The 27859-nt window shown below is 46.4% G+C and overlaps 1 protein-coding gene across 1 annotated transcript; it reads right to left on the bottom strand.

Moving 5' to 3' along the window:
• Nucleotides 1–891: 891 nt before the first annotated feature.
• Nucleotides 892–8481, bottom strand: CXCL14 (C-X-C motif chemokine ligand 14). Its single transcript, XM_041397673.1, has 4 exons — nucleotides 8158–8481; nucleotides 7192–7297; nucleotides 2665–2775; nucleotides 892–1139 (listed from the first exon to the last, which is right to left on the bottom strand). The coding sequence occupies exons 1-4, from the start codon at nucleotides 8219–8221 to the stop codon at nucleotides 1124–1126; spliced, it is 297 nt and encodes a 98-aa protein (XP_041253607.1). The 5' UTR covers nucleotides 8222–8481; the 3' UTR covers nucleotides 892–1123.
• Nucleotides 8482–27859: the final 19378 nt, after the last annotated feature.

Genomic DNA, 27859 nt, shown 5'->3' with positions numbered 1-27859 from the left:
TAAACTTTTTTTTATTACTTTTTTCATTTGTCTTAGAAAGAAATATGAAATCTGCATGCAACTTTCTAAATATTTCAAACATTTAAATAGCATGTGATAATTTAGCAGTACAGTACATTATACAGCGAGATAATATAGGGAGACTTCCTATAGTGTATTTACAAATGAAAAGGTAGTTTTGTTATATTAAAAAGAGGAATGCACTGCTTAACATTGAAGTATTACATTCAAAATAATGAATATGTTGTATTGTGACTAAAACATACATACGTATTTATATGTTTGCCCTATCATACTTTTCATAAAAAGGTACCTTTTAAAGGCTTTTTTTTGTTGTTGCTACAAATCTAGGAAAACATACACAATAGTCTTGAAGCTTAAGATGTCTCAGTACTGAAGCCACTTAACTTTCTTTAAGTGCTTCAGCTGGAAAAAAAAATACACATTTTTTTAGTAACAAAAATGAGTTAGAAATGCTTTCTAATGCATGAGAGGTTAAGTGGGAGATAGAGGACGCTTCGCCTTGCAGCAAGACCTCAAGTCCATTAAAGAAGAGGTACACAAGCGGTGCTCACGCTCACCTGACGAGGTGCTGAGGGACCTCACTTCTGCAGGTACAGCCACAGCATTTTAGTGGCATTTCCCCAGCAAACTCGTCTTTGGTCCCTGCTCTGCCTGGCTGAGGTGGAGGCTGCAAACACGAGCAGCAGCCCCAGCCCGAAGCTTCGCCGCTGCCGGGGGTGAGCGGCTGTGCAACCCCATCACAAACAGTTCTGTTTGCCTAGTGAGCTTATAAAGCTCGATTGCAGTCATAGTGAAGTATGAATGAATAATAATTAAAACCAAAAAAACTCCCGAAAGAACTTCTTTAAAACGAAAAGCAGGTGTTTTCCTAATTTCAGTACAGAGCAGACGGGTATGAAATCAGAAGTGCAACAGATGCTTGTGAAATCTGGAAGCCTTTTGCACACGGCTATAAAATGTAAAAACTGACCCTTGGTAAAAAGTGCTTTATAATAATATAGAATTTGTGTCTTATGTCTGCGAGAGAGAAATAATCTTCTGTATAGATCAGTCTTATGCCAGCTGAGGGAGTCCACTCCATTCCTTGTACCACTTTCTCTTATTCTTCATAAACCCTAAACAAAAGAAGAGCCAAGAGCAGGGTGTTTAAACTAGGCATTTAAAAACCCTATTTCAAATAACAACAATAATAAAAAAATAACAACAATCATAAAAAAAAATAGCAACAAAGTAATAGTAAAACCCCAAAACCCAGATATTTAGCCTGTGCCTGAGTAATTTGGAAAGTAAGTTATTGATTCCTGCAGTCACCAGATTGCTTCCTATATCCATAAAGCATCTGGGGGAATTGTTAGACTTTGACACTGTCACATCTTAGAGGCATGTGGGGAGTGACAAACTCTGCCACAATTATCTGGGTAAATAACATTAAGAAATCCACATCTAATAACTCACTTTAAATGCTGGAAAATCCCTATCTCATACAAATGTTGAAGCTTATAATGAGCTGTATATAGACAATATGTTCACAATATCTGTTGTTTGCAATCATATTACTCTGTTTCATTTTTCTAGATTATTTCCTGACAGCACAACTTGATGGGCTTGTCTATCTGTGTGTTTCCTGAGGGCACAAGTCTGGGGCTGAGCATCCTTTGTCATTAATGACAGCCTCATGTAAAAAAAAAGAAAAAAAGAAATGGGAAGAGTGTAAATATGTGGTTATGCAATATCCAGGGCTTCCCCACGTGCTCTGTTTGTGAAGCAGATGCAGGGAGCTGGCAGGAATTCGGGGAGATGGCCAGGGGCTTGCTGTTCCCTGGCATGGCCTGCGGCACCACCGGGCACCTTGGGCAGGCAGGGAGAGGAGCCTGCGCTCCCTGGTCTTACTTGAGCTCACTTTTGGGGAGTAAATTTCCACCAAATGAGGAGGATGAGGGTTTGATTGACCTGTACTGTGCTTGGAGGCTCTCTCTTCTCTGTGGCTGGAGATATGGCAGGAATTGTGCTGCTCCCCTGATTACAGATGGGGACAGACATCACTGCTGGCCATCAGGAATTCATGTCTCACTCTCTGTCTTTTGCCTATGACTTAGAAAATCCCCAAACCTCTTTACAAAGGAGAAGCTGTCAGATTTTTATCAGAAAATTACCATTTTTTTCTGGGAATGACATGCTTGTTAACATAGGCAAATACCTGCATCATCAAGCATTGATGATGTTGAGGTGGTGTGATTGAAGTGTGGGACAGGGCTCCCTCTTTCCATCTCTCCTGACTGCTTTTCTCGTGACTGTGTGAAAGTAGTTGAGCTTTTCATCTTGGATTTTTACCCATAGAAGGGAGGTGAGTGTATGTAAATAACTGAGAACGTCAGCTGATGAATATTTTAACCAAAAATAATTACTATTTATAGTCAGAACAGCTTAATGCCAAAATAGAAACAAGAATTGCTTGTGGCAGGAAATAATTAATATCAAGAACACCCATTTAAAATGGTAATTTTGGTAACGAAATGCATCCTCTGTGCTGGATGGAGCATTTGCCAGCGTGTGCATTTTCCTCTTTTTTCTGTGCCTGAACGCTGCTGGTTGCCTGACTTGCCTCCAAGACCCTCCCCCATTCAGCCAGCTGGGACTCACCTGCCTTTCTCCTTCCATACTCGGTACCACTTGAGCAGCCTCACGGTGTTCTGGCGCTTGGGGTTGAGGCAGTGCTGCTGCTCCCCCCTCACCCGTGTCCACAGTGTCACACTGCAAGGCAAGGGACAGGTCACGGGGGGCTCTGGCCCAGCAGGGCAGGTAGGGCTTCTCCAGCTCTGTGCTTTACGGCACAGAGATCAACTCAGATATTTCGGGTTTGCTGGGTAAGGTCAGAGCAGCTGCTCTCCCTCAGCGCAGGGCATTGAGGTTGTGCCAGATGAAGACATTCCTGCTGGTTTTAATCAGTGGGTTCGCTCTGCCTAAGTGTTAGATATCATCTTTTTAGACTAATTAATCTAATTAGGGCTTATTCAGGCAACCACAAGGACTTTGCATGAGGAGACAGTTCCATTACACTCAACAATACTTCATCCAAGAGAAATTATCAGAACTGCTTCATTGATTATTTTAATTTTTTCCCCCCTTAACTCTGTAGTACTTTAAATGCTTGCACGTGGCAGAGTGCTTGTGTGCTCACACTCTGAGCCCCAGCATCGGCTCTGGGGCTTCAACCTCCTCTGATCACCACCTGATCCTGCTCTCCTTGCCAGTTTGGTGTCCCCTGACTGTCATGCCCAAGCATGCTGGGAGACAAAACATGGCAAAAGTCTTTTCATCATTTGAGGTCCCCTCCTGGAGGGCTCAGTGAGGCTGCCACAGCTGAGGTGACATGAGGGATCTGGAGCTGGGTCCCCACAGGACAGCTTTCCAGATACATCAAGAGCACCCCACTTTTGGGGCTCACAGAAACATCAAGAACACCCGACATTTGGGGCTCAAATTAGAGCAGTTTTCTGGTTTTCTTATTACTTTTGCGATTAAAAAAACGCCAAACAACATCCAAAACCCAACCCACAATGACAATTTGTATTAGAATTAATAATCTTCTGGAAATACCATCCATAACAGGGAAAACCAGTCATTGGTTTAACTAAAACCCTATAGTGGAATTAATGAAATGCTGCCGGAGACATGAGTATAATGATGGCAGAATCCCAGAAACACCTGTGTATACTGGAGGGCTTCTTTTATGGTTTGGTTCAGAAAGGAAGACAAAATGCTTTGCAGACTTTCCCATCTCACCCTCCTGGTGCCTCACAAATTAAAACATGCTGCATGAACAGAACGGAGGTCTTACCACGATTCCAATTGCAAGGTTTTACAAGGTGTTCAGATAGGTTTTTCTATTCAATTCACCTTCCTCCCTGCTCCTCTTTTCTGCTCCATTTCCAGCTAAGGTCACAAAATGTTAAGGTGTAATTTCCAGGTGGTTTTCTGGGAGAATGTGGACTTTTCCTCAGTGCATGGGAAAGCAGCGGAAGAGCCTTTAATTGTTGCAGGTATCAGAAAGGGAAGGGTCAAAGCTCAAAACAATGGACTCACTCTGTTCTAAGGGTGTCCTCAGCCAACTTCTCTGAGACCAGTGTGTGCTTCAGAAGGGAGTTTTCCTGGAGTTTTGAGTGATGTAGGTTTTAAGGGAGTTGAGGGCAGAGCAGGGTTTCTCCATGCAGCAGCCACCTCAGCTGTGCTGTCTGCAGTGGCTGATCCAGACCTTGCCTTGCATTTCTCTCTTCTGACAGACCACAGAGGATATTTCCAGAAAATGATGGACAAGCTGAATTGCAGGAGAGGAGCAGGAACACCTCTGAAAAGCTGCAAGCCCTACATTTACACCAGAAGCAGTGAAGGACACTCTGGATTTACCAGTCTGCAATCTGAGCAGGAGGAGATCCATGGTTTGCCTCTCAGGGGAACAGGCTCTTTCCCCAGGCTCAGATGCATTGCTTTACATCACATGTAGGTTTTCTGCTTTGATTCTGGAGGATGAACAGCAGAAATTCCCAAGGCAGCCCCATGCTCCTCTGCCATTCTCAGACAGTCCCTGATAGATGCAGGGTCGGGTGGCAGCATGTTTGGACACCCTGAGATGACCTGGACCTGTTTTGGGGATGCTGGTGTGACAAATGTAAGGGAATGTGCCTAAGAGGTGCTGAGGGAGCTGAGTGAGCAGTTCCCTGGATGGGCTGCAAGAAGAGGTTGAGAGAGATGGAGAAGGGATGAAGCATCAGAACCTACACCTCCAGTAAGATTCCTCCAGTGGGATTTGTCCTTTTGCTTCCCAGGGCTTGGTGGCTGGAACCTTCACCCTGCTGTCTGAGTGTCCCTGTGGCAAAATTCTCCCCAGTATGTCACTGCCTCCAGGGTTGTGATAAACACCCCGAGTCAATCTGTGACCCCAGCACCCTGTGCCCCCACACATCTCATCTGCAGGGGTGGAGGGGCTGTACTTGTGCCTTCTGCAAATACCCTGTCTCCAGGACCTCAGGGATGCTGGCTCTGGTCCTTTCATCCCAGGCTGGTGTGGGAGCTGCCTTCACTGCCCCTGGAGAAAGGCACTACTGTGAGCCCATTTCCCATCAGGTCTTCTCAGCCTGACATATCCCCACACTCTGGGATGGGACAAAACATGGGTGGGGGTGTTTCAGAGCATTTCAGGTAGAAGGAGTTAAACTTCCCTCCTATTTTCTGCTGCTTCCCCTCATTCCAGGAAACAGATACACTCACAATTACTGTTAGATGTACCATGAATCTTGATACGTTTTGACTGGACTGAGGACTCAGTTTAACTGTCTCCCACCCAGTGGCACAGCTCTGCTGGGGGTTATGGCCAAAACCTCCCTAACTGCACCCCCATACCCACTGTTTCTCATTCCAACATAAGTTATATCATGTTTCTGCTATATGAGAGCTTTTAAGGAGGGCAGAAGGGGACACAGATTTGACAACTCGTTTTGGATGATCACTGCAGCAACAAAAACTCAGTTGCAGGAATTCAGCTCCTCTGTGCCGTGTCCAGAGGCTCCCCGATTAATTGGTTCCCAGAATATTAATTTCAGTGCTTTCAATGCTGAGTTCAGGCTGCATCAGGGCAGCTGGAAAGGTGGTGATGGCAGTGGATTTGCCCTGCCTGCCCTGCAGACACCCCCAGCAACGAGACAGGAATGGGACAGTTCTGTCCCAGCAGCTACTGCAAACCCTGGACAAGCCTCAGCCTTGAACTGTATTGCTCAACATCTGCCCTGTCAGGCTGGAAAAGCAACTGCTCCTACATGGCTTTCTTGCTTTCCCAGATTTCTGATTGGAAGTAAGATGTTGTGTTAATTAGATTTATTTCATACCCCTGGTCACCATCTGCTTTTGGGCAAATAATGGAGTGGGATGCCAAGAGTTGGTGTCCCTCCATGACATCACTTTACTATTGAAGGGTCAAAGCAAACAGAGTAAGGCTGTGAGGAGCTGATTCTGGCAGGGTTGCTCTGTGATAATTTTCCTGTTCAGGTCACCGCCAGCAGGTTTGGGCTTCAAAGACGTGGATCTGACGTTCCCTGAGCTCAGCACTGCTCACAGGGATGCTGCTCTGGCTCTGCAGGAAGCCTAAGGAAGCTCGAATCTCCATTCCTTCTCCAGAAGCCCTCTGCTGAGCCTGGCAGTGCCCCGTGGGCAGTCCGAGGTCTCTGCTGTGGTATTTGTGCCAGGGGCACGGGCACACCCAGCCCCGTGGGCACTGCAGGGTGCTGGAGGGGCTGTGCAGCCTGCACACCCCCTTGCTCAGCCACCTGAAAGGGTTCCATGGGGGAGCACAATGCTGGATCAAATCAGTCCTTAGTGTCCTGGGCTGTGGCTCATCTTGGGACACTGTTTCCCCTCTCTGAGGTGGCAGGGGGGCTCGGTGCAGTCCTTTTGGATTACCTGCCCTTCTGGCTCGTGTCCGGCTGCACCATGTGCTGGCTGAATGGTGCTTTGTCGGGGGAATCTTATGGTATCCAAACAGGACAGGAAAAAAAACAAACCCACCCATATTTAAAATGTAAAAATTCCCTAATTTTTTAGCCAGTTATGTAAAAAATCCCTGTGCCTGCCTTAGCTTGGTTACCCACTACATCAGCCTGAGATTTCACAGCAGCTTTGGTCCTGACTTGCAGGGACATTGCGAGGAAAGAATTTTATTACAAGCTGAATAACCCTGGCAGGTAAAGGAGATCCCTGTTGTACAATGCAGGCTGGGGTGACTCTTCCTTTCAGAAACCACCATGGACAAAACTCTGCTCATGTTCATTCTCAGAATAACTTGAGTAAATTGTTCTGAGTGTTGTATCAGGCAGATTGGAGTAGAATTTTTCCCTATTTTCACTTGAATTAATGATAATCTTTTTACTGCTACCCATTCTGGAAATACTTATTTGATTTTTAGGAAATTGTATCAAAAAATGATACCTGGGATTTTGATCAGAATTGCACTTTTTTTTTTAAATTTTTTTTTTTTTAATCTGATGCAGCAAATTACTGTGCCCAGGAATTAGCATGCCAGGGCATGAGGAAAACAAAGAACAAAGAAGGAACTTGCAGATAAGGTGAAGCAGTTCAGCTGACAGGGAAACAGAAAGCAATAAATGCAGGAAAACTTACATAATCATCTCTTCCACGCAAAATGGGTATCTTGGTTTTATTTCCAGCTTCCGTACATTAGAGAATCTTATTTTAGGACCTTTTCTTGAACATTTGCACTTCACGCCTACAAGAGAAAGCATTTTCTCATGCGCCTGCAAAGCTTCCTGCATACCAAGCGTCCCTTCCCCTCCAGCCTGTGTGCATCCAGAAAAACTTCAGTTTGCTCTTTCAAGCCTTGGTGGGAAAAGATGAATTTTTAAAATGATGTTCAGCTTAAAAAGAGATTTGTTTTTTTCCTTTAGTATATCACAGAAAAAGGTAATGACTCTCTGGGAGATATGTTTTAGAGCACTACATATGCTCTGGGACTTTGTAAATAGCAGATTTTTTAAAGTGCACCTGCTGTGATTAAATATAATTGTATTTAACGAAAGGAAATGAAAGAGTCAGAACTTGCTTTAAACTGAGCAAGCAAGTGCATGTCTGGGCTACTTTCTCATTCACTCGTGCCTCATTTGGACTTTGTAGGACTTTGAGTCATTTCTCCTTGCATGGATGCTATGGTGCAGTCATAGCCAGACAAAAGCTGAGCAATTTTTAACCATCATTTTTGGGCACAGCAGAAAACCCAGACTGTGCCACCACCTTATATCCAGCTCTGCTCTATTTGCCCTTAAAACCACCCTCAGTTTCAAAGGAGATGCTTGAGCTCTGCTCCTGAATAACGAAGAACATGGCATGAGCTGCCCCACTGTGAGTTCTTTGCCTTGCACTGAAGACACAAATGAAGACACAACTTCATCCCTTCTATTTTACCTCTCCTCCACCTTTACATAACTTGCAGCTCCCTTACTCACAGATTCCATTCATCACACCTTTCCACCGTGCAGGGGATAGCTCAACCTAAGCCAGGGCTATCAATACGCAAACACAAATTACTGGAAAAGAGATTTACACGGGAATAAGCAGAATAAACCACTTTACCTTCCGCGCTGGCCAAGCACATCGCGATGAAGAGCAGGAGCAGAGCTGCTGTCAGGAGCTTCATTGTGAGACAGCAGGTACCCAAGGAGACGCCGGGGTTGATGTGTTCGTTCGCCCGGGGTTGGCGGCCCCGATCCCGGGGCTGGCTCTCCGGGGAGGGGGCGGCGGAGCGGCTCCCGGCGGAGCGGCTCCCGGCGCTGCCTGCGCTCTGCCGCTGCCTTGCCTTCTCCTCCTTTAAAGCGCTTCCCGCTGCCCTCGCTCCCGGCTCATTAATATGCAGAGCAACTCCACGGCTCCCTCCGCTTCCTCAGCCCGGCGGGGAGGGGGGGACCGGCACCCCGGGGGGAACACCCCCCATCCCCGCCCCGAGCATCCCGTGGGGAGCGCAGGCGATGGGGCGGCTGCTGCTGCCCCTGCCCAGCTGGGACCTTCCCCATCAGCGGAGGGTTGCTGGGGAGGGCGATGCGTGTATTTGTATGAATGGGGCTGTTAGCTGGAAACCATCCGCTTGTGAGCGCTCCAGGGATGCCCGCGCTCCGCGGAGACTCCCATGAACCTTGGAAATAAGATTTGGAGAAATCTCACCTGGGAAGGGGTGTCACCTTTTGCCACAGTTTGACTTAAATATTAATTTTTCTAGCTTTAGCAGGTTTCTAAATCTAAAGGAAATTTCAGTGAATCAAATGGGGAAAAATATTCCTAAAAGCATTGTTGGGCGTGTTTAGCATGTGGAAGGTTTCAGGAAATAAGCTCGGTTTATCTTTGCTTTAATGAACACTCGAACGATATTCTGTTCCGTGAAGAACAGGGCAGCAACACGCGGGAACTTCACGGATGTAAATACATGTTCCTCCTCCCTTGCAGAGTCTGTTTCTGATTTCAGAAACAGCTAAAAGCGCATCTTCAAATCCAGATTCCAGATTTTTGTCTAAATGAAACGGGTGGAGATCAGAGTGGGGTCTAATCGCCTTCACAGCAGTGTGTTTATTCCAAACGCGGCGCAGCCAAACGCCTCTGCGGGTCCGCGGATCCTCGCAGCCCCGCTGCCCGCGCTCCCCGCCCGCACAGCCTCCCGTTATTAGAGCCGACCGAAACCAGCCACCCTGCCAGCCCGGCCAGCGCTTGGGGAGGGCTCGCCACGCACTCCCAGCTCCACTTGCATTTTAAGTTTCCCACATGGCTTCGTTCCTGCCGGCTCCCATTGGCAGCGGCCGTCCCGCTGCGTTCCCGGCCCGGGTGTTGGCAGGCTGCGAGTACAGCCCTACCACACGCAGGCTGCACGTTGCGCGCAGGCGGCTGCAGCGCTCTGGCCCTGGCGGCATGCGGGACGTGCCGACATGCCGGGAACAGCCCGCCCGCTCTGCCCTGCCCGCTCTGCCTGTCCTGCCTGCCCTGCCTGCTCTGCCCTGCCCGCTCTGCCCTGCCCTGCCCGCCCTGCCCGTACTGCCTGTCCTGCCTGCTCTGCCTTGCCTGCCCTGTCCTGTCTGCCCTGACTGCTCTGCCCTGCCCTGACTGCCCTGCCTTGACTGCCCTGCCTTGACTGCCTGTCCTGACTGCCCTGCCCGCACTGCCTGTCCTGCCTGCCCTGCCCGCTCTGCCCTGCCCGCTCTGCCTGTCCTGCCTGCCCTGTCCTGCTCTGCCTGCCCTGCCCGCTCTGCCCTGCCCGCTCTGCCGCCTGCCCTGTCCTGTCTGCCCTGCCTGCCCTGTCCTGTCTGCCCTGTCCTGTCTGCCCTGTCCTGTCTGCCCTGCCTGCCCTGTCCTGTCTGCCCTGTCCTGTCTGCCCTGCCCACTCTGCCTGGCCTGAGTGCCCTGCCTGCTCTGCCCTGCCTGCCCTGTCCTGTCTGCCCTGTCCTGCCTGCCCTGTCCTGTCTGCCCTGACTGCTCTGCCCTGCCCTGACTGCCCTGCCTTGACTGCCCTGCCTTGACTGCCTGTCCTGACTGCCCTGCCCGCACTGCCTGTCCTGCCTGCCCTGCCCGCTCTGGCCTGCCCGCCCTGCCCTGCCCGCTCTGCCCTGCCCTGTCCTGCCTGCCCTGCCCGCTCTGCCCTGCTCTGCCCGCACTGCCTGCTCTGCCCTGCCCTGCCCTGCCCGCTCTGCCCTGCCCTGTCCTGCCTGCCCTGCCCGCTCTGCCCTGCCCGCCCTGCCCTGCCCACTCTGCCCTGTCCTGCCTTGCCTGCCCTGCCCTGACTGCTCTGCCCTGCCCTGCCCTGCCTGCCCTGCCCTGCCTGCCCTGCCCTGCCTGCTCTGCCCTGCCCTGCCTTTGCCCTGCCTGCCATGGGGGAGCACCACGGGCTGCACATTGGGGACAAGGCTGGAGGCACTGGCTGAAGTGGCACAGAGCTTTTGGGGTGAAAGCCCTGTTTTGGGGTGAGGCTGCTGCTGGTGCAGTGGAGCAGAGGGGGAAGATATGATATAGTTTCTGTTGTGCTTTTTGTATTTTTGCTGCACAACTCTAGTCCAGCTCTAGCGGCTCTTACTGTGCCCTGCTAGGAATGTTTTGGTTGTTAAATGCCAACAGGACTCAAGACAGAGGTTTGTTCCAGAGCCTGGGATGAAAACAGGCAGTGGAGGTATGGAAGGTCTTAGTTCAAACAGTTCAAACCTTTCAAATAAATTCTCAATTTCTTACACAAAAAACAAAAACAAAAACAAACAAACAAAAAAAAATAAAATAACCACCCCCTTCAAAAAAAAAAAAAAAAAAAAAAAAAACCAAACAAAAAAAACCCCATCCCCAAAACCCAAGGAGAGTACAAAAGGCTTTTTTTCAGAATACCATCAGCTGGTGGTGAAGATGCTCATTGGGCATGGGGGAGAATTGGCTGAAAAGCACCCGAGCTGTAATTCTTCCTTGCTGCATCTTAGGGTAATTCCCTCCTTGCAGCTTTCTCTGCACTGTGTGCAGGAACAGCCTTAGGGAGAGTTGTGGTAAGGAAAAATCTTTTTTCCTCCCCCTCTGCTAGTAAGAATTTGGGTGCAGCTTTAGCTGACAGCAATTTGAACTTTCCCCAAACCCGGGAACGCATGTACAGGCTGGAGAAAAATTAAAGGAAATTCTCGTGCTTTCCACAAGAGAATCCCCTCTTCTTGTATGTCTCTTCTCATGCTGAAAGAGCCAGGTTTATTAAGTATGGAGTGAGGAAACTGGTGTTTTAGTTCCAAATTTCATGTAGAAATGAATGTATTTGAGGTGTGTGTACACATATGGTGACTCTCACCGTGTGCCCAAGCAGTTCAGTGTCTTTATGCCAGGAGCTGGTTTTGACAGTAATTCTTTCTGAGAGCTCAAAGGTGCCTCTTGCCTGGTGTGACAGATTTTGGTGGCCATGTACAGCTGTCTCTGACACCTGCTCTGTCTTAAAATGACAATCACAGAAGAAGTTTTAGCTAATGATTTGAGTAAAAAAAAAACAGATATGGAATTCACTACAGTCCTATCCCAAAAGAAACTCTGATAATTCAGATACATTTTCTTTACGCAATCATATGCTGAGCTGCTCAGCATACACTGGGGTGCCTGGGGTATCTCCAGCAGATCTGCTAAGCCCCACAAATGTGTTTTGATGAGCAGCCAGTGCTCCACAGGCTGTGGAGGGCTGGCCAGGTGAGCACAGAGCAAGCAGCTGAAGCATCTCTTTCAGACCTCACAAAGCCACCCAGTCACAGAGTAACTGATCAGGGCTTGGGTTTTGCCCCACACAAAGGAAGTGTTTCAGAGCAGACCCAGTCACCAGGGTCCTGCTGTTGTCCTCGGCTCTGCAGATGGGACATGCTCAGAGAGCCGTGTGTCCCCAGGGGAGCATCACTGTACCTGTGCACAGAGCGTGTCACCTGCTCGTCTGGCTCATTACACGGGCATTGTTGCTGCTGAAAGGACTCTCATTTCATCTCATCCTCTGATCTTTTCATGTCTCTGCCCCAGCATAAGGCTCTCTAGCAAACCCAGGCTGAAGCCTGGCTTTGCCTCTGAGGGTGAGACCCAGAGGGACCAGAGGTGATTTGTCACCCTTGAAGGGTATTTGTGAAATGCAGGGCATGGATGAGTGTAGGGCTCCTAAATAAGAAAGAAGAGTTTCAGCAAAGGGACTACCATTTGAAGAAAAATCCTCACCATTTTTGTCCACCTGGAAGCTGAAATCATGCATTGTTGAGTGCAATGTGTAACTGTGCTGGAGCAAAGTATTTGTGCTTGTTAACACGGGGACAGCCCCCAAATGCACGCTGCCCTTTGAAGGGGAGCTACTGGAATGGAATAGTTCACTCCCAAAATAAATAGCTGTGGTGGCAAAATGGGAGGGCTCCAGAAGAGCTGTTAAATCTGCCAGGGCAAGGACATTTGTGTCTTTGTGCTCAAACAAGATTCGGTGGGCTCCATGCCCTGACCTGACCTTAGGTGAGGCTTTTCCTCCTGCTGTTAAGGTACACAACTTCCTAAGCCAGCACACACAGTGTCCTTTAGGTGCTCATCTGCATCCCAGGATATACACTATTACAGCCATTCCCATTGTCAGAAATGTTTCAGTATTCAGCTGGCTTTGGGTATGCTGGTTATTTCAAGCACAGGGCAATCTATGATTTGGATTAACTGTCCTTCCAAATACCATAGTGTTTCATAGAGGGAAGATGAAGGTGCTTGTCATGGTGAGAAATCTTTGCAAAATGGCCATGAAACTGAAGGCAAACTGTGAATGGCTCATCTGAATTTAATGTCTAAGAATATCCCTATCAGCTCGTCAAGGAGAAGATTAAACATTAGAAGAGAAGTGGCAAAATCCCTGTATATCATGTCAGGAATTTGGAGGAGGAATTAAATGCTCAGCAGAAATTTCAGCATTAAGGTGGAGGTGTACAGATGTGATGCATGTTTATGCATTTTTTTTTTTTTATTCTGGGTGCTGCACTTCCTTTTTTGTGCCTTTTTGGTGTTGTAACCATTCTGTATGAGCCCTCAGCCCTTGCAACAGAGGAAATATAAAACTCGATTCCAAGCTTGAAGTCAGGGGTGAATTGCCTCAGATTTTGGGAGGCTGTTGCAAGCCTGCTCCCACTGTGCTGAACTTACAGGAGGATGTGTTGCAGCCTGTGGTCAAGCCCATGTTTTCACCTCTAGCTCTAAATGACATTTTTGTTTCCTCAATAGCCTGAACAGTAGTTGTGTCATCTTTGTATGTATTTATTTATCATAAGTTGAAAGGCAAGGCTTTGAATTTCATCTTTGGTCTCTTGAAACATGAAACATATTTCAGGGAAAACAGCTGTGTTCCCTTCTGTGGAGTTTCACAACGGATGAGTTCTGCAAAATAAGGCTTGTATTGTTGTTGCAGTCACCGTGTTCTTTTGATATTTTATTTTTATTTCCATAATGAGATTAAATTCTAGACACTACTTCTTCCCTTGGGAGTAGTTTTAAGGCAGCTCTCTTCCCAAACCTAAATTATTCACCAAGGAGGATTTTTTGCTGAAATGAGAACAAGGAGGTCGGATCTGGGACTGTTGTCATGGCTTGGAGCTCTTTGAAGCTCTTTGTCATGAATCATTAAAAAGGGCTGCAATAAAATGGCAAAAGGGAGAACTGGCTCTTTGTGTATGTGATTTGAGAGTCACCTCTAGATATGCACAAAAGGATTAATCCCAACAGTGACTTACGTTGAGAAAATAGTAAGTTGTGTTTAATTTCCTACTGACTCATTTCCTTGTGTATTACAATGTGCCATTGGTTTTTATGTGCAAGCACAGCTTACACTTTACACAATTTTGTTAACAGGCATTTCATCTTGACTAGCTGTAGGTATTTATTTTGTGCTTAATCACACAACGAGATGCGTGGCTTTCTTTAGCATCCACCCCATGCTTGCTGTAATGTAGAGGGAATAATGTGAAGGTAAGAAAGGCAATTTGTTTGATCTGGCTGACTCACATTCCTGACAGTGCTGGCCAAAGCCTTGAGAAATTTCCGTGGTGTTGTATGGGATGAGAAATGGTTGGGACAAGGATGGGGATGGCATGGGCCCTGTCCTTGTTTGTCTGTTCTCCCTGTCCCAATTGCTTTTTAACTCCTGAGTCAGATGAGAACTGGGATAAGGACATGGTGTTAGTGCCCGGGTGAAGACATGGTGTTAGTGCCAGTTAGAACATCACAGCACTGGAAAACACATCAGCAATTGGAAGGAAAGCCCTTCTTTTTGCCCCAGACTGGAAACACAATGTGCCATTCTGATTTGCTGATCACACCTCTGTTTGTGTGGGTGTAGTTTTGGGTCATCTGTGGTTCCATCTTTCCAATGAAAGGCTTTAGGAGCAGAATAGGGTGTCACTGTATGTAATGAATTGCTTCTCTCTGTGCTATTGATGCCACTTCTTCAAAAGGAATGGCTTTGTTGCCAAGCCATCCATATTCAAAAGCACAGGGAACATGGAAAACTGAACCACAAGGTTCAGTGTAAAACACCACAAGGTGTTTTATTTTTGCAAGACAATAGGACCCAGTGAGATCAACACCTGAAAAGTTTATAATCCAGTCCCAGGTGAGTGCTTGCTCAGGTGGGGAGTGGTGACAGTAAAATCCACAAATGCTCAGGCATGAGAAAACCCATTCTTGACACTTCTGCTTTCTGCAGCTTGTTAGAACTGGGCATAATTTCAAATATTTCCACGAATGGAAGGAAAATGCTTCAGCACATCTGCTCCCAGCACTGGCTCCATGGGATGAGAGTCCCTTAGGAGAGCTGGTGAGCAGGACCCTGCTGAAATGTCCACGTTGCAATGGTTTTATGCGCCTTAATATAAAGAAACTGAGCAATGTGTGCATGGGGCCATTTACCATGAGCTACCATGGCAGGAGCAGAGCTTGTGTGCCCTGCTGGCACTCTGGGTGGGAGCTGTAGTGTCTGGAGGGTGATGGTCACTGCAGCAGAGACAGCAGGTCTGGTGCTAGGGACATCTTTGCAGCTCCTCAAGGCCTTCTGTAAAGCCCTGCAGTGAGGGTCTTTTCCCTTGTCTGTTAGGAGGGCTTTTGAAGCAAAAAGATGAAGACATAAAAGGAACATACAAAACTGCAGAGGCAGAGCCATGCAGGGTGTTCTAAGATGGCAGATCCAGCTTTCTGCTGCACCTCAAGTCCTGCTTCATAACCCAGGGGTGGCATCCAGGCATGGAGCTGCCCTGGGGATCCCACACATGAGGAAATGACTGGGCAGGAGTGACTGCCCCTGCGGGAAGACATGAAGATTACCTTGATGTATTCTATGGTTCTTCTCTCTGGTGGCTTCTGGTGTCTTTTTCTTTTGGACTTGTGGCTTCATCTTTCCAAAAACCCAACAGCCAAAAGTCTGTGGGTGTGTGGATACAGCACTCGATGGAAGATCTTCTTGGCAGCCTTTGTTTGTTTTTGTGCTTGTTCCTGGTGACTGAGAGCTGTTTACATTTGCCCACAGAGTAACCACAGCAACAAAACTGCCCAGCACCAAGAATTAAAGCCATTAGCTAAAAATGATCATAATACAGTGATTAGGTGTGGGGGGAAATCATCTCACAGCCTCTCCTGTGGTGATGTGCAGGAGTGCCCAGGGTGCCACTGGAGAGGGGTGCCTGCAAGGAGGGGAGTGCCAGCACCAAGCACTGCAACACACTGAGGCTGGCTTGGGCACAAAGCCATGACATCTGTAGGTGCCCATAAGCCTCTGCAGGGCTTCTCTCACCCCCTCAGTGCTTTCTGTAACGTGCAAAAATCCCTTGCAAGCTTAATGAAGCCTGCTCTGCTGCAGACAGGAAGGGTGCTCCCTATCTCTGTTCATTTTCTGCTGAGCTGTGTGTTAGTAATGATGGGAATTTTTCATACACTGATTTTTTCCCTCCCCTTGGGATAGGAAACATATGTAGTGTCTTTAAAAATAAATAAAATTAATGGCTTAACAATAGAGACTTTGAATATTTGATGAAACATTAGCAGGCTGCAATCAATCAAAAAAAGATCTTTCTCTTCTGAGTAATAAATATGTTAATTATTTTATCTACTCGGATAAAAGCTTAATTACCATAGCACTAGGGAAGTGGGAGTTGTTATGCATAGTGTTCCTAAGAAAATCAGTTCATTCTGCAAATAAACCAGAATTTCTGCAAGCAAACCAAGAGACATCCTCCTGCTGCAGACAAGCTGTGCACTTCTCCTGGCAGTGGTATAACCAGCAGGGACTTCATTGCTCTGAACTTCCCCTCAGGCTGGATTTGCCCACTTTTCTCAAGTTTTCCACCTGGTTACATGCTCAACTGTGAGCATGCCTTGCCACCCATCTCTTCTTCATGTGTGGTCTGGATGGGCTGCAAAAGAGCTGGGCCAAGCGCTCCACAGGCCCACTTTGCCAGCAAAAATTCTGGAGTTCATCACTCCCTAGCAGCAGGGTGGTTTGGCCAGGCTTGCAGGTCATCACAAGGAGAGACCAGCAAGGGGAGAGCAGGGACCACTGTGCAGCATCCCCCTCCTTGTTACACCCTGCTAAGCCCTCCCTGCTTGGCCATGCTGATGGTGCCTGCATGAAGAACAGCTAAAACACAGAAAATTCATGCTGTGCTTTGCTGCACTGTTATACTCCTGAGTAAGTCAACGTGAATTTCTTGGGGTTTTTTATTAACAATCCAAAAAGAATCACATGAAGATGGCACATCGCAAAACTGATGTGGTGAAGAAAAAGTGGGTTTTTTTACCGTGGAAATTAAATGATAAATCAGCTAGGCAGCCAGACAGGGCTGATAAAGTCAAAGGCAGTGATGGCATGGAGCTGGGACTGAGGACTGGGAAACTGGTGGTGCAGCCCCTGCTCTTTGTAGGCTGCCTTAGGTGTCCTCCCCAAATCCAGGGCTTTGCCGTTTTCACTCTCGAGGACAAAAATATGTCTGGTTTGTGATCCCTTCCAAAGGGCTTTGGCAGCCTCTCCTGGCAGTTGGCTCTTTCTGGAAAGGCAGGCAGCTGTTGCTGAAGTGATTTGGCAGCAGAAGTGGTGCTCTGGAACCTCAGTTCTGCAGGAGAGGATCAGCACCCAAGGTTGCTCCCATTGTGGATGGGGCTGGCTTTGTGCTAGCAGCTCATCTTTAGAAGGAGTAGGTGGGTGTGAAGTCCCCCTCTGTCCTTCTTCATCTCCTGTGTCAGATCAATGCACTCTCCCAAGGAAAATTTTGGAGAAACTCAGCAGCCAGCATTTCTTTTGATGCCTCCTAAGGATTATACAAGTATCTGTCCTAGTCCTGAGAGCTCCCCAGAGCTCAGCAGCTGGGAACAGAAGTCTCAGGATTTTCTAGATGTGGATGTGGCTTTATGGATACTCTCAGAGATCAGGGTGCCTAAGAGTTAACATGAATTTCAATCAAGAAGACATTAAGAAGAGCAGAGGGAAAACAGATTAGCTGTCCTTTTGCCTTGCTCTATAAGATGAGACAATGAGAGAATGTGATGAGATCAATGGAAAAAATAAAAGGAAATGAGAAATCAAAGGAATTGCTGCTCTACAGCTTATTTCATATGGTGAATTGGGAAATTTGCCCTTCAGGGGATCAAATATTCCCTTATTTTTTTAACAGATTTGGATAACTCATGACTGCAAAGATGAAACCCGCAGGGATTCAAAAGGAAGCAATCCATTTCAGGTACAAGTGGTGGGACACTGCTGGATGTGCCCTCCCCTGGTGCTCTCAGAAACCACACAGAGCTGTGGCATCTGCCAGAGTGTGGCTTCCCACAGGGCTGGAGGGCTGGGTTATTGGAGCTGTAAGTCAGGGACATTGGCACAGCTACACCACAGGATTGCTCTCAGCACTTCAGGGAGGATCAGCTGCACACACCTCCCCTCTCCAGGCTGTTCATGAAGCAGTGTGGCAGATGCTCAGAAGAAAGACAGAGAAAAAGATCTCCATCCTACCCTTCCAAAGTTTCAGTGGTGCTTCTGGAGTCACAGTCCTCATGCCTTAAAGCAGATCCAGCAGATCCTTTCTGGGACTTCAGGTTAGCTGTGGGCTTTGGCACTTTGTGTCCCAAGTGACTTGCCCTCAGAGAAAGAAGTACTTTCTATGAGTTGTCATTCCAGCAGTAGCTCTGATTCCTGTACTTCCCTAGGGCTGTGATTTTGTTTCTTCCTCTATTAAAGCATTTTGCTGTGCCCACTCCATAGCTCCAGTTCATTGCTGAGCTTTGTATGGGTAATACACTCCCTGCCTTCTGCAACCACCAAGCCTCTGCCCAGGTGGAAGTCAATGGGAAAACTCTTGTACTGGAGGCTGAAAAGGGAATTTCCATGTTCTTGAGTAAATGGGTCCTTGGGGCACCATCAGTGGGCTGGTGATTGACTCCAGCCAGCACTGTCCTCTGATGAGCAAAGATTCAAGGTATTTGTAGCCACACACAGCTGCCAAAGTCACCTCCTCTTTGGGAGTGCACAAACACCCCAGTTTTCCTCCTTCTCTGATGTACAAGCCCTTGGTCTGACGTTCTGACCATCTGGCTGGTAGCAGGCAACTGCTGCCAGAGGCTAAGATGAATGATTTGTCCTTGTGGTACTGTCAGAGTTTCTTGAGACTGATGTCTCTCTAATGAACATCTTTACCTTCATAAATTCTTCATTAGCATTTGTATCTCTGGTACTTTGCATATGTTTGCTGGTGATATCTGCTAGATTAGGCATGTTTCCCTTCCCGGTGTCTGAATGGGTTTTGCTTTCTCCCAGTAGTGACTTTGGCTATGCCAGGCAGTGTCTCTTCCCCTTGGCACAGTAAACTTCCCATAGATATGGCACTTTGATGACAAAGGAGCCACATTTTAGCAGTAAGAATACCTTGCCTTTAACCTTTTGGAGGTTAAACTCCAAAACTGAAACTCCCCACGGATACGGAGAACAACAACAAAAACGCTTTTAAACTGCACTGCTCGCTATGTCTGCAAGCAGTGGGTGCCAGCAGAAAGGAGGCCAACTCCAAACAATCTCAGCCTTGCCCCACACTCTGCTTCCAGACTTTGAACGTGTTTTGTTTTATCTTATACTTGAGATTTTCTGTTCTCTCTAATTGCATTTAGTGCCTGGCTTGGGAAAAGCTGTTCTGCTGTGAATGCAGCTGTGCCCCTGCTCCCCGCACAGCCCACCCCTCTGCTCAGAGCTGTCAGGTGGGACAGCTGCCTTGCAGGGTCTGTTTTTGCCAAGGAGATGTTGAAATTATTGGCCAGTTCTTCAAAGGTCTGCAGTGGTTCTTGATGTTCCTCACCGGAGCGGGGCAGCGGAAGAAAGTCGCCTGGGAAATGCTGTCTGGAAGTGAAAATTGAATTCTTTAATGCTCTTGAAGAGCAAATAAAGTTTCTAAGTATGAAAAGTAGCCCACGCAGCCTTTAGATGTGTTTGTACCCAAACAAACCCACGTTGTACCCAACATATTAATTTCTTTGGCATGTAAATCACTCCAAATAAGCTATCGGGTAAGTCTGGATGCACGAAGGAAAAATCCAGGACAGGTTTGCCTTTCCCACAACACTGGCCTGATCTTGTATCCATGATTGTGCTAGCTGGTCAGGAGGGTTATATCAGATAAGAAAGTTATTATTAATTTGACTTGTATGTGTAGGACAGGGTGGACTTATTTTTCTTAAAAAAGCTCTAAAAATGGTCCAGTTCAAGCTAAGGAACCATCTCCTTACCCTTCTGTTCAACCCTCTGATTAGGTCCAACAGTATTTGAAGTTTCAGGGTGTTTCTCGGAATTTTCTCTTTTGCTTGTTTTGTAAACTCTGGGTGCAGAAGCAGCAGCCTGTGTCGGCAGCAGGTGTAGCACACCTATGTTTCTTTCAAAGCCTGTTGTATTAACTTCATCCCCTCTGGGCTGACCTCTGTCCTCTGATTATAACACACACCAGGGATTTCCATTACAGCCCCGTACTTCATCCCTGGCCTCATGTGTAATTTGGTTGAATGTAACTTGGAGTTGCAGAGAATCTGGCTGATGAGAATAGATGGTGAAAAAGGTGCAGTAATTTCTTTCTTGATGCCAACCACCACTGTTTTAAACTGCAGTTTGTGCTTCTGTCTGCACAAATCCATCTAGAGCTAGAGCATGATAAAACAAGTTGCCCTTTAGCATTCTTTAGCTTCTGTTCCTTGCTGCTAGGAGACAACTTTCAGGGCAAGGTAGCTGGATTTACAATTATGGAGAAAAAAGTTGGAGTGAAAAGAAGCAAAATGACAACTGTGGTGCAAGTTACAATAATCCTAATGACTGAGGCAGCAGCTGGGTCTGCTCCTGCATGCCCAGACCATGGTGGGGAGATCCTACCCCTGCACCAACCCAGGCAGCCCAGCCCCTCAAGTCCACACAGGGCAGGACAGGGCAGGCATGTGTTTTAGTGTGTTTGTGCTTCAAAACGATCCTCAGGTGCTCTCCTGGCCTCCTGACAGGCGCAGCTCTTGTTTTGAATTGTTAGAATCATGGAACCAGAAAATCATTTAAGTTGGAAAAGCCCTCTAAGATCATTGAGTCCAACCATTTCCCCAGAACTGCCAAAGCCACCACTAAACCCAAGGGATGTCTCTGAGTGATGCATCTGCACAGTTTTAAATCCCTTCAGAGGTGGTGACTCCACCATTGCCCTGAGCACCCTATGCCAGGACTTGATAACCATTTTGGTGAAGACATTTTTCTTTGTATCCAACCTAAACCTCCCCAGGCACAACTCATGGCTGTTTGTTCTTGTCCTGTCACTTGTTACCTGTGAGAAGAGGCTGATCCCCACCTTGTTACAACCTCCTCTCAGGGAGTTATAAAGATTGAGAAGGTCCTTCCTGAGTCACCTTTTTCTCCAGGCTGAGTCCCCCCAGCTCCCTCAGCTTCTCCTCACCAGACTTGTGCTCCAGACCCTGCCCCAGCTCTGTTGCCCTTCTCTGGACATGCAAGGACTTGGTACTCTTCCTTACCAGGCTAAAAAAGAGATGCAATAGAACAAATTTCTTGTTTAGATACCCATATTCAGCTCTCTGATGTCACTCTGATTCATCCAGCTTGCTTGAAAACTGACAGAAGCCAACCAAGAAAAAGAAAAAAAAAAAAAAAAAGTAGAAATAGCAATGTCCTCTCCCTAATTTTCATGGTGGAATTTGCTGGATATGGGGCTGATGGAATTAACAGGGTATTGCTCATTGTTTGGGGAATGTCTTGAACAGTATGAACTATGAGATCTTCAGGCCATATAAGCCAGCATATCTCCATCAGTAGAAACTCTGCTATAGAATATTCTGGTTCTTTTCAGTGCATACTTTTAACAAACTCACCAGCCAAATCTTGTGTCTTTCCCTAATTCATTCAAGACACATACTATAAATCACCCTTGAGTCTGACCCATGAAGGAAAACTAACTTGACAAATCCCTTTCTGTATTCATTTTTATCAAAACATTGCTTATGACAACGGGTAGGTTGCTGATAGCTCTGGCCCTTGTTGCTCAGGACCCTGTGGTTTGGTAAGCCCTCAGCTGGAGTCCATGTGGATGTCTTTCCTCAGCTCTTTGTTTCTCGTGTTAAGACTTGTGTCTTAGAGTGAGCAACCTGATTTATTAAAAAACACCATATAATATAATAAGACAGATGTCAGCAATGTTAAATGCCTCCATAAATTTTGCTTCTGTAGAGCAGATCAAATGTGCAATTATTTGAGGCATGATAAAGGCATCCTGCGCTGAGGCAACATATTAGTGACCTGATAACATGAGCAGTTCATGCCATGTGCTTACAGAAATGAGGCTGTGGGGTTGCACTGTCTCTCTCTTCTCCCCCAATAAATATTTCAACTTTATAGATATTTTCAACTTAACAGAGGATTTATACCTGACGGGTTGCAGGTGACAGCACTGGGCACCTGTGTCTGACTGATTTTTTCTGTGGCATGTGGAGATGTGAAGGTCTGATACTGGCTGTGCTGTGCATGTGGCTATTCACCTCCACAAGAGTTTGAAGTAGAGCCTGTGGCCCTGCCTGGAGCTTCCCTTTAGAGAGGTGAGGGATGCAGGCACTAAAAAGAGCCCTAAGGGATTTTTCCGCATGTATTTGTGCTTTCCTTCCCCTATAGAAGAATTTTCCTCTTCTATTCCCGGGGTGTTGTCCACTGTATCTCTTTTTGCTTGTCTCCACCATGTCACTGCCAGGTTCTTGAAGCTCCTGAGGCTATTTCTAGCCCACACAATGCTGGGCTGGCAGCACAGAGCCTGGGGAAAAACCCAGCCTGGAGCGCAGCCTGGGGCTGCAGCTTTCCATTCCCAGGTTGTGGCTCAATGTGGAAAATGTGTGCTGCTCATTTGTCTTGCTCTCTCTGCCTGTAAATTAGTAGTGCCAATTAGCATCCAAAAATAGGTGGAGTGTTAAGGACTTGCAAAGGTTGGAAACTATTATATATATAAATATTCAATACAATTCAATCAGAATTAGCATGAACCGTCCTTGTACAAGTAAGCATTTGTTTTTCAAGACATAGGCTCACAGTATTCTAATATTAATACTATTAGATTATTTGGATTATATTAATAATATTTAGATTGACTATTAGGAAAATTTTATTCACCAAAAGGATTGGAATAGGATGCCCAGGGCAATGGTGGAGTCACCATCCCTTGAGGGATTTAAAACACACACAGATATAGACCTTGGGGACATGGTTTGGTGGGGAGTGGGCAGTGCTGGGTTAAGGGTTGGACTCAATGGTCTTGGAGGGCATTTCTAACCTAAATGATTCTATGAATATATGATATCTCCTTTGTCCCTAACTATGACAAATATATATATTATATATATGCAGGTATGTATGTATATATATATATATATATATGCAGGTATTGCAGCTCTGTTCATATCTGGGTTTCTTTCCCAGGGAAAAACAAGGTATGTAGGGACAAGGAAGCAAAGGTGAAGTGTTTATATCAGGGCTGGGAAGTGCTCCTCAATCCTGTACTATGAGTTTGTGGGGATAAAAATCACACGATTTGATTCCTTAAAAAAAAAATAAATAAATCTCATTGTGAATTTCTAAGTTTTTGAAATTGTTTAAACAGGGTGAAATTTGCATATATATATATATATATATGCAGGTATTGCAGCTCTGTTCATATCTGGGTTTCTTTCCCAGGGAAAAACAAGGTATGTAGGGACAAGGAAGCAAAGGTGAAGTGTTTATATCAGGGCTGGGAAGTGCTCCTCAATCCTGTACTATGAGTTTGTGGGGATAAAAATCACACCATTTGATTCCTTAAAAAAAAAATAAATAAATCTCATTGTGAATTTCTAAGTTTTTGAAATTGTTTAAACAGGGTGAAATTTGCATAATCAATGTAATAGGCTCAATGAACCTTTTGACCCTTTGGCATGCAGCAGTCACACTCGCTGTGGGTTTGTCCTCATGCAATGCAGTAGATGCAGCTCCTCAGTGCAGGTCTGTCAGGAGGCACCAGCCAAGGAAAAACCTACTGAGGGTCAGCAGAGAGATGAGAGCCCCAGGGCTCAGTGGGTGCTGACAGCCATGATTTATCTCACTCTATTGTAGGGCAAGTGAAACTGGCCCCACACCTCTGTTTTCACGTCTCTAACACAACCTCATCCAGCTTTTGCATTTTGTCCCGCTGCCAAGTGCTGTGCGAGCCCCTGCCGTGCCTCCCTGCCATTAATCACCAGAGCCTTTCCCTGGGCTGCCCTGTGCTTCCTTAGAGACCAAACCCTCCTTATCATTCACATATAATCTTGTTACAGCTTTATACCTGCTTGCATGGTCCACTTATCAGCCAATAAATCTGAGCAGGACCAAACAGTGGTAACGGTGGGTTCGCTGGTTCTCAGGAGGCACCAGCCAAGGAAAAACCTACTGAGGGTCAGCAGAGAGATGAGAGCCCCAGGGCTCAGTGGGTGCTGACAGCCATGATTTATCTCACTCTATTGTAGGGCAAGTGAAACTGGCCCCACACCTCTGTTTTCACGTCTCTAACACAACCTCCTCCAGCTTTTGCATTTTGTCCCGCTGCCAAGTGCTGTGCGAGCCCCTGCCGTGCCTCCCTGCCATTAATCACCAGAGCCTTTCCCTGGGCTGCCCTGTGCTTCCTTAGAGACCAAACCCTCCTTATCATTCACATATAATCTTGTTACAGCTTTATACCTGCTTGCATGGTCCACTTATCAGCCAATAAATCTGAGCAGGACCAAACAGTGGTAACTGTTGGTTCGCTGGTTCCTGCTGTTGATTCCCTGGGCTGTGGCGCTCAGGCAGTTTCTGAACAATCCCTTTTTGCACTGGTGCTTAAAGCAAACACCTCGCCTCAGTTCTGCCTGCCATGAACCTGGGTAAGGTTTATTCTCCAGCCAGTTCCACTTGCTGTTCTCACCTTGAGGTGTTTCCTATGCGAGCACCCTCGTCCACACGTTGTCCCATGGGTGACAAAGCACCCTGCCCTCTCCCTGAGCCTGGGCAGAGCACTCACACAGCCTGAATTCCAGATCTGCATTTCAGAGCCTTCCCACTTTTCTTTGCCTTGATATATTTATGCTGGCTTTCAGGACAAAAGTAGGATTTTATGAGAAAGTTGAGTTTTTTCTATGGTTAAAAAAAATCCAGCTTGCGGGGGGTTTCTGTGACCTCGGTCAACATGCTCATGCTGAGGCTTCAAAAAAATCCCTCCAAAACAATCAAAGCAGCAAAAATCAAGTCTGACAGTTTTCTATAAGTTGTAGGTGAGCCGGGAGCTAAGATTTAAGTGGCAGATGAAGGAGTTCATTGCAGTAGTTTTGAGATATGGACCTATAAATCTCCAATTTTCTACATGCAGAGGCCAGCATGTTCCTGTATATTTATTTTGTTGAATGTTAAGTGGTTCAGTTTTCCTGTGGTTGCCTTGATTTTTTTTTTTTTTCTTGGCGGAGTTTAATTCAACATAAGCCCTACTACTTAGTCATTTTGTTCATATTTCTTCATTTAGATGCTTGTGCAGGAAAGGTTAGGAGCAATCAGAAAATATTGGAAGAAAAATAAATGTTCTCTAATCTCTCTTCAAGCCCAGACTGAAATGTTATTAGTACTTCTGGGCTTGTCTGGATTAGTTTCTTAAGAAGCTGAAGCTGAACAGATCTAACTAGATTATTAATTTAGTAAAACAGGGCCTCTCCAGAGACTAAGCCAAATGAATATCGTGTTGCTTTGTTTCTCTCCATGTACTCATGGCTTCTTTGGTGGATTTGTCCTTCATGAAAATAGGGAATGATGTGAGCAAAGGGGGTGTGAACACCCATCGTGGCAGAAGTGGGTGAAGGGCATCTTCAGCCTCTCCTCCTCCTCCTCACCGTGCTCCTTGCTGTGTGTTTGGGTTAAGAAATGTGGGCTGCAAACAGCTCATGTCTCACTGCCTCTGCAGCAATGTCAACTCGAATCTTAGCCTACGCTGATGGACATTATTACCCTTTTCAACCAGAGTAATTCTTTCATTTCTGTGAAATAAGCTGTCTTATACTTTATCCAGTGAGGAGATACTGATACAGAAAAACAGGATGTTTTTCTGGGGTGTTTGAACATCACACACAGTGTCGCTCCTCTGGTCAGGGGAGACATCTGTGAGCAAGTCCAAAAGTTTCATGGTTGGGCACCTGGCCTTGAGATGCTGCACCCTTCCCAAATGACCTGGGAGGAAGAGGATGAGCCAGGAGCAGTACAGGAGGAGCACAGTACAGAATGGCTTTGTGTGCTAAAGGGCCACAGGATCAAGATTCCTTTAAATGAAAAGATTTATTTCAACTTTGTACCTGGTGTACACATAACTGAGAGAAGTCATGGGCACAAATGAGGTGTGCATAAATGAGGTGGAAATGGAGGTATACTGGCCTGTGAAAAGGGGGTTATTGGTTACCAGTGATGTTAGTCCTGATTAAAGCTCCAGAAAGTGCCCAGTGAGGGATATCTGGATGCTGGGACTCTGTTGACCCATGTTCTACCTGCACTCCTCTCCCTCCCCAGGTCAGCACTGTGCCCTGCTGTGGCTGATGCCCAGGGAGGTGTAAAAGGATGGATTGCTCCATGGGGTCACGCAGGGATGCAGCCCCTGAGCACTGCTTAAATCCCTGGGGTTAAATGCAGGTTGTAGCCTCACTCATCACTTGGAGGGGGGCAGAGGACACAGGGTGTCGCCCAGAGAAAGCAGGTGATGTGCAACATCCCACGATGCCAGAGTTTCCTGAACATGAGCTGTGTTTAAATTTTAAAAAAGTCCTTATAGTAGAGGCATTGAGAGTTAGTAGTCAAATATTTAATAAACAAGGAAAGGGTAAGGCTAATTTTGTTTGGCTGCTGGCGGAGTCCATAGGTAAGAGCAAATTGGCTCAATGGGCTCCCTCTTTCTGTAGGAGACAGAAAGAAGGGCAGAGAGGGGCAACTCCTTCTCTGCAATCCTTGGTGCTGCTGCAGCATGGCCAGTGTCACCCAGAGTGCAAAGTGGCTCCAATGTCCTCGGCTGAGGAAGGCCAAGTGTGAGATGAGCTGGATCCTTCCCCCTGATCTCTGAGTGGGTCGATTGCAGCATCTGGTTGTAAGTGTGAGAGTAATTCCTTGTGGGCTTCAGTACTGGTGGTAGGAAAAAGATTGTATTTTGTGAGGTTTCTGAAAGTGACACCTGCACTTCAACAGCTGAAGTGCCCTGAGGCAGCTCGTGTCTCATTACTTAGGGGCTTTTTTAACCCTTTCCACAAGGCTGGCTCCTGTGGCTGATGCATGATGGCAAGGTTTAGAACTTAGGGCTGTCCTCAGGTGGGAATGAACAAGATAAGACTGAACTTATGCTTTGTTTTTCTCCTTCCCTCCCAGATAATGCCTTTAGGATGGATCAGTTTTTGGAGGTGAGTCCCTCATTTCCTGTTTAAGGACTGTGCAGAGATAGCTCAGCTACCACCATGCTCTTCTGTGAGAAGTCTTAGGTTCCTCACAGAGCCAAAGTTCCCACTGAGCAACTATTCAGCATAAATAAACAGGTTAAAATCTCAGGGGTTTGGGTCACTTAGCAGAAAAGAAAGCCTGTGACAAAATACTTTCACAATTGCAATGGATCTGCCAAAGAAAATAGATTGAATCTACTAAGGAAGAAATCAGAAATCTCTTGCTGAGATCCAAATAGCAAAGCCTGGAAACATAAAGCAATTTGTCTCTCATATGAGCCATATCCAGGACCAGCAGCAACAAGTCTAAGCAAGTTTAAGCAAACAGTGATTTTTTTTTCAGTTCTTTTTCTGTTTCCATAATTTTTGATAGGAAAATGGAGTTTACACATCACCCTGACACTCTTAGTTTTCTTCCAGCTGCTTTCTATTTGTGAAAGCGTGTGTGTCATATTTATCTTGTACTCTTTAAATAACCAAAATTTTATTAGTTACTCCTTATAACCTCTCTAAACATAGCACTATTTTGGGAGGAACACGACAATTTTGCATAAGAAAACATGAAGTGTTATATAAAATGTGAAAGGAAGGGAAGGCAACAATGATAAGTGGAGCTGAGCAGAATGTTTCTGGATAGTTCTGAAGGAGAATGTCCCTTTGCAAAATCAATATTTGCAGTGGGCAAATTTCAGTGCTGTGAAGTATTTTTAATTTCCTTTTGGAAAAATAAAATGGATTTCCTAGCCTTACCAGAAAGTAATTTCTCAATTCTCTTTTTGGCAGGATAGATAAAAGG

This window comes from Onychostruthus taczanowskii, unplaced genomic scaffold, assembly GCF_017590055.1.
Source record: "Onychostruthus taczanowskii isolate IOZ18803 unplaced genomic scaffold, ASM1759005v1 scaffold14, whole genome shotgun sequence".
NCBI classification, from domain to species: domain Eukaryota; kingdom Metazoa; phylum Chordata; class Aves; order Passeriformes; family Passeridae; genus Onychostruthus; species Onychostruthus taczanowskii.
Note: the sequence above shows the minus strand (reverse complement) of the source record. Positions and strands in the feature narration are given on the sequence as shown.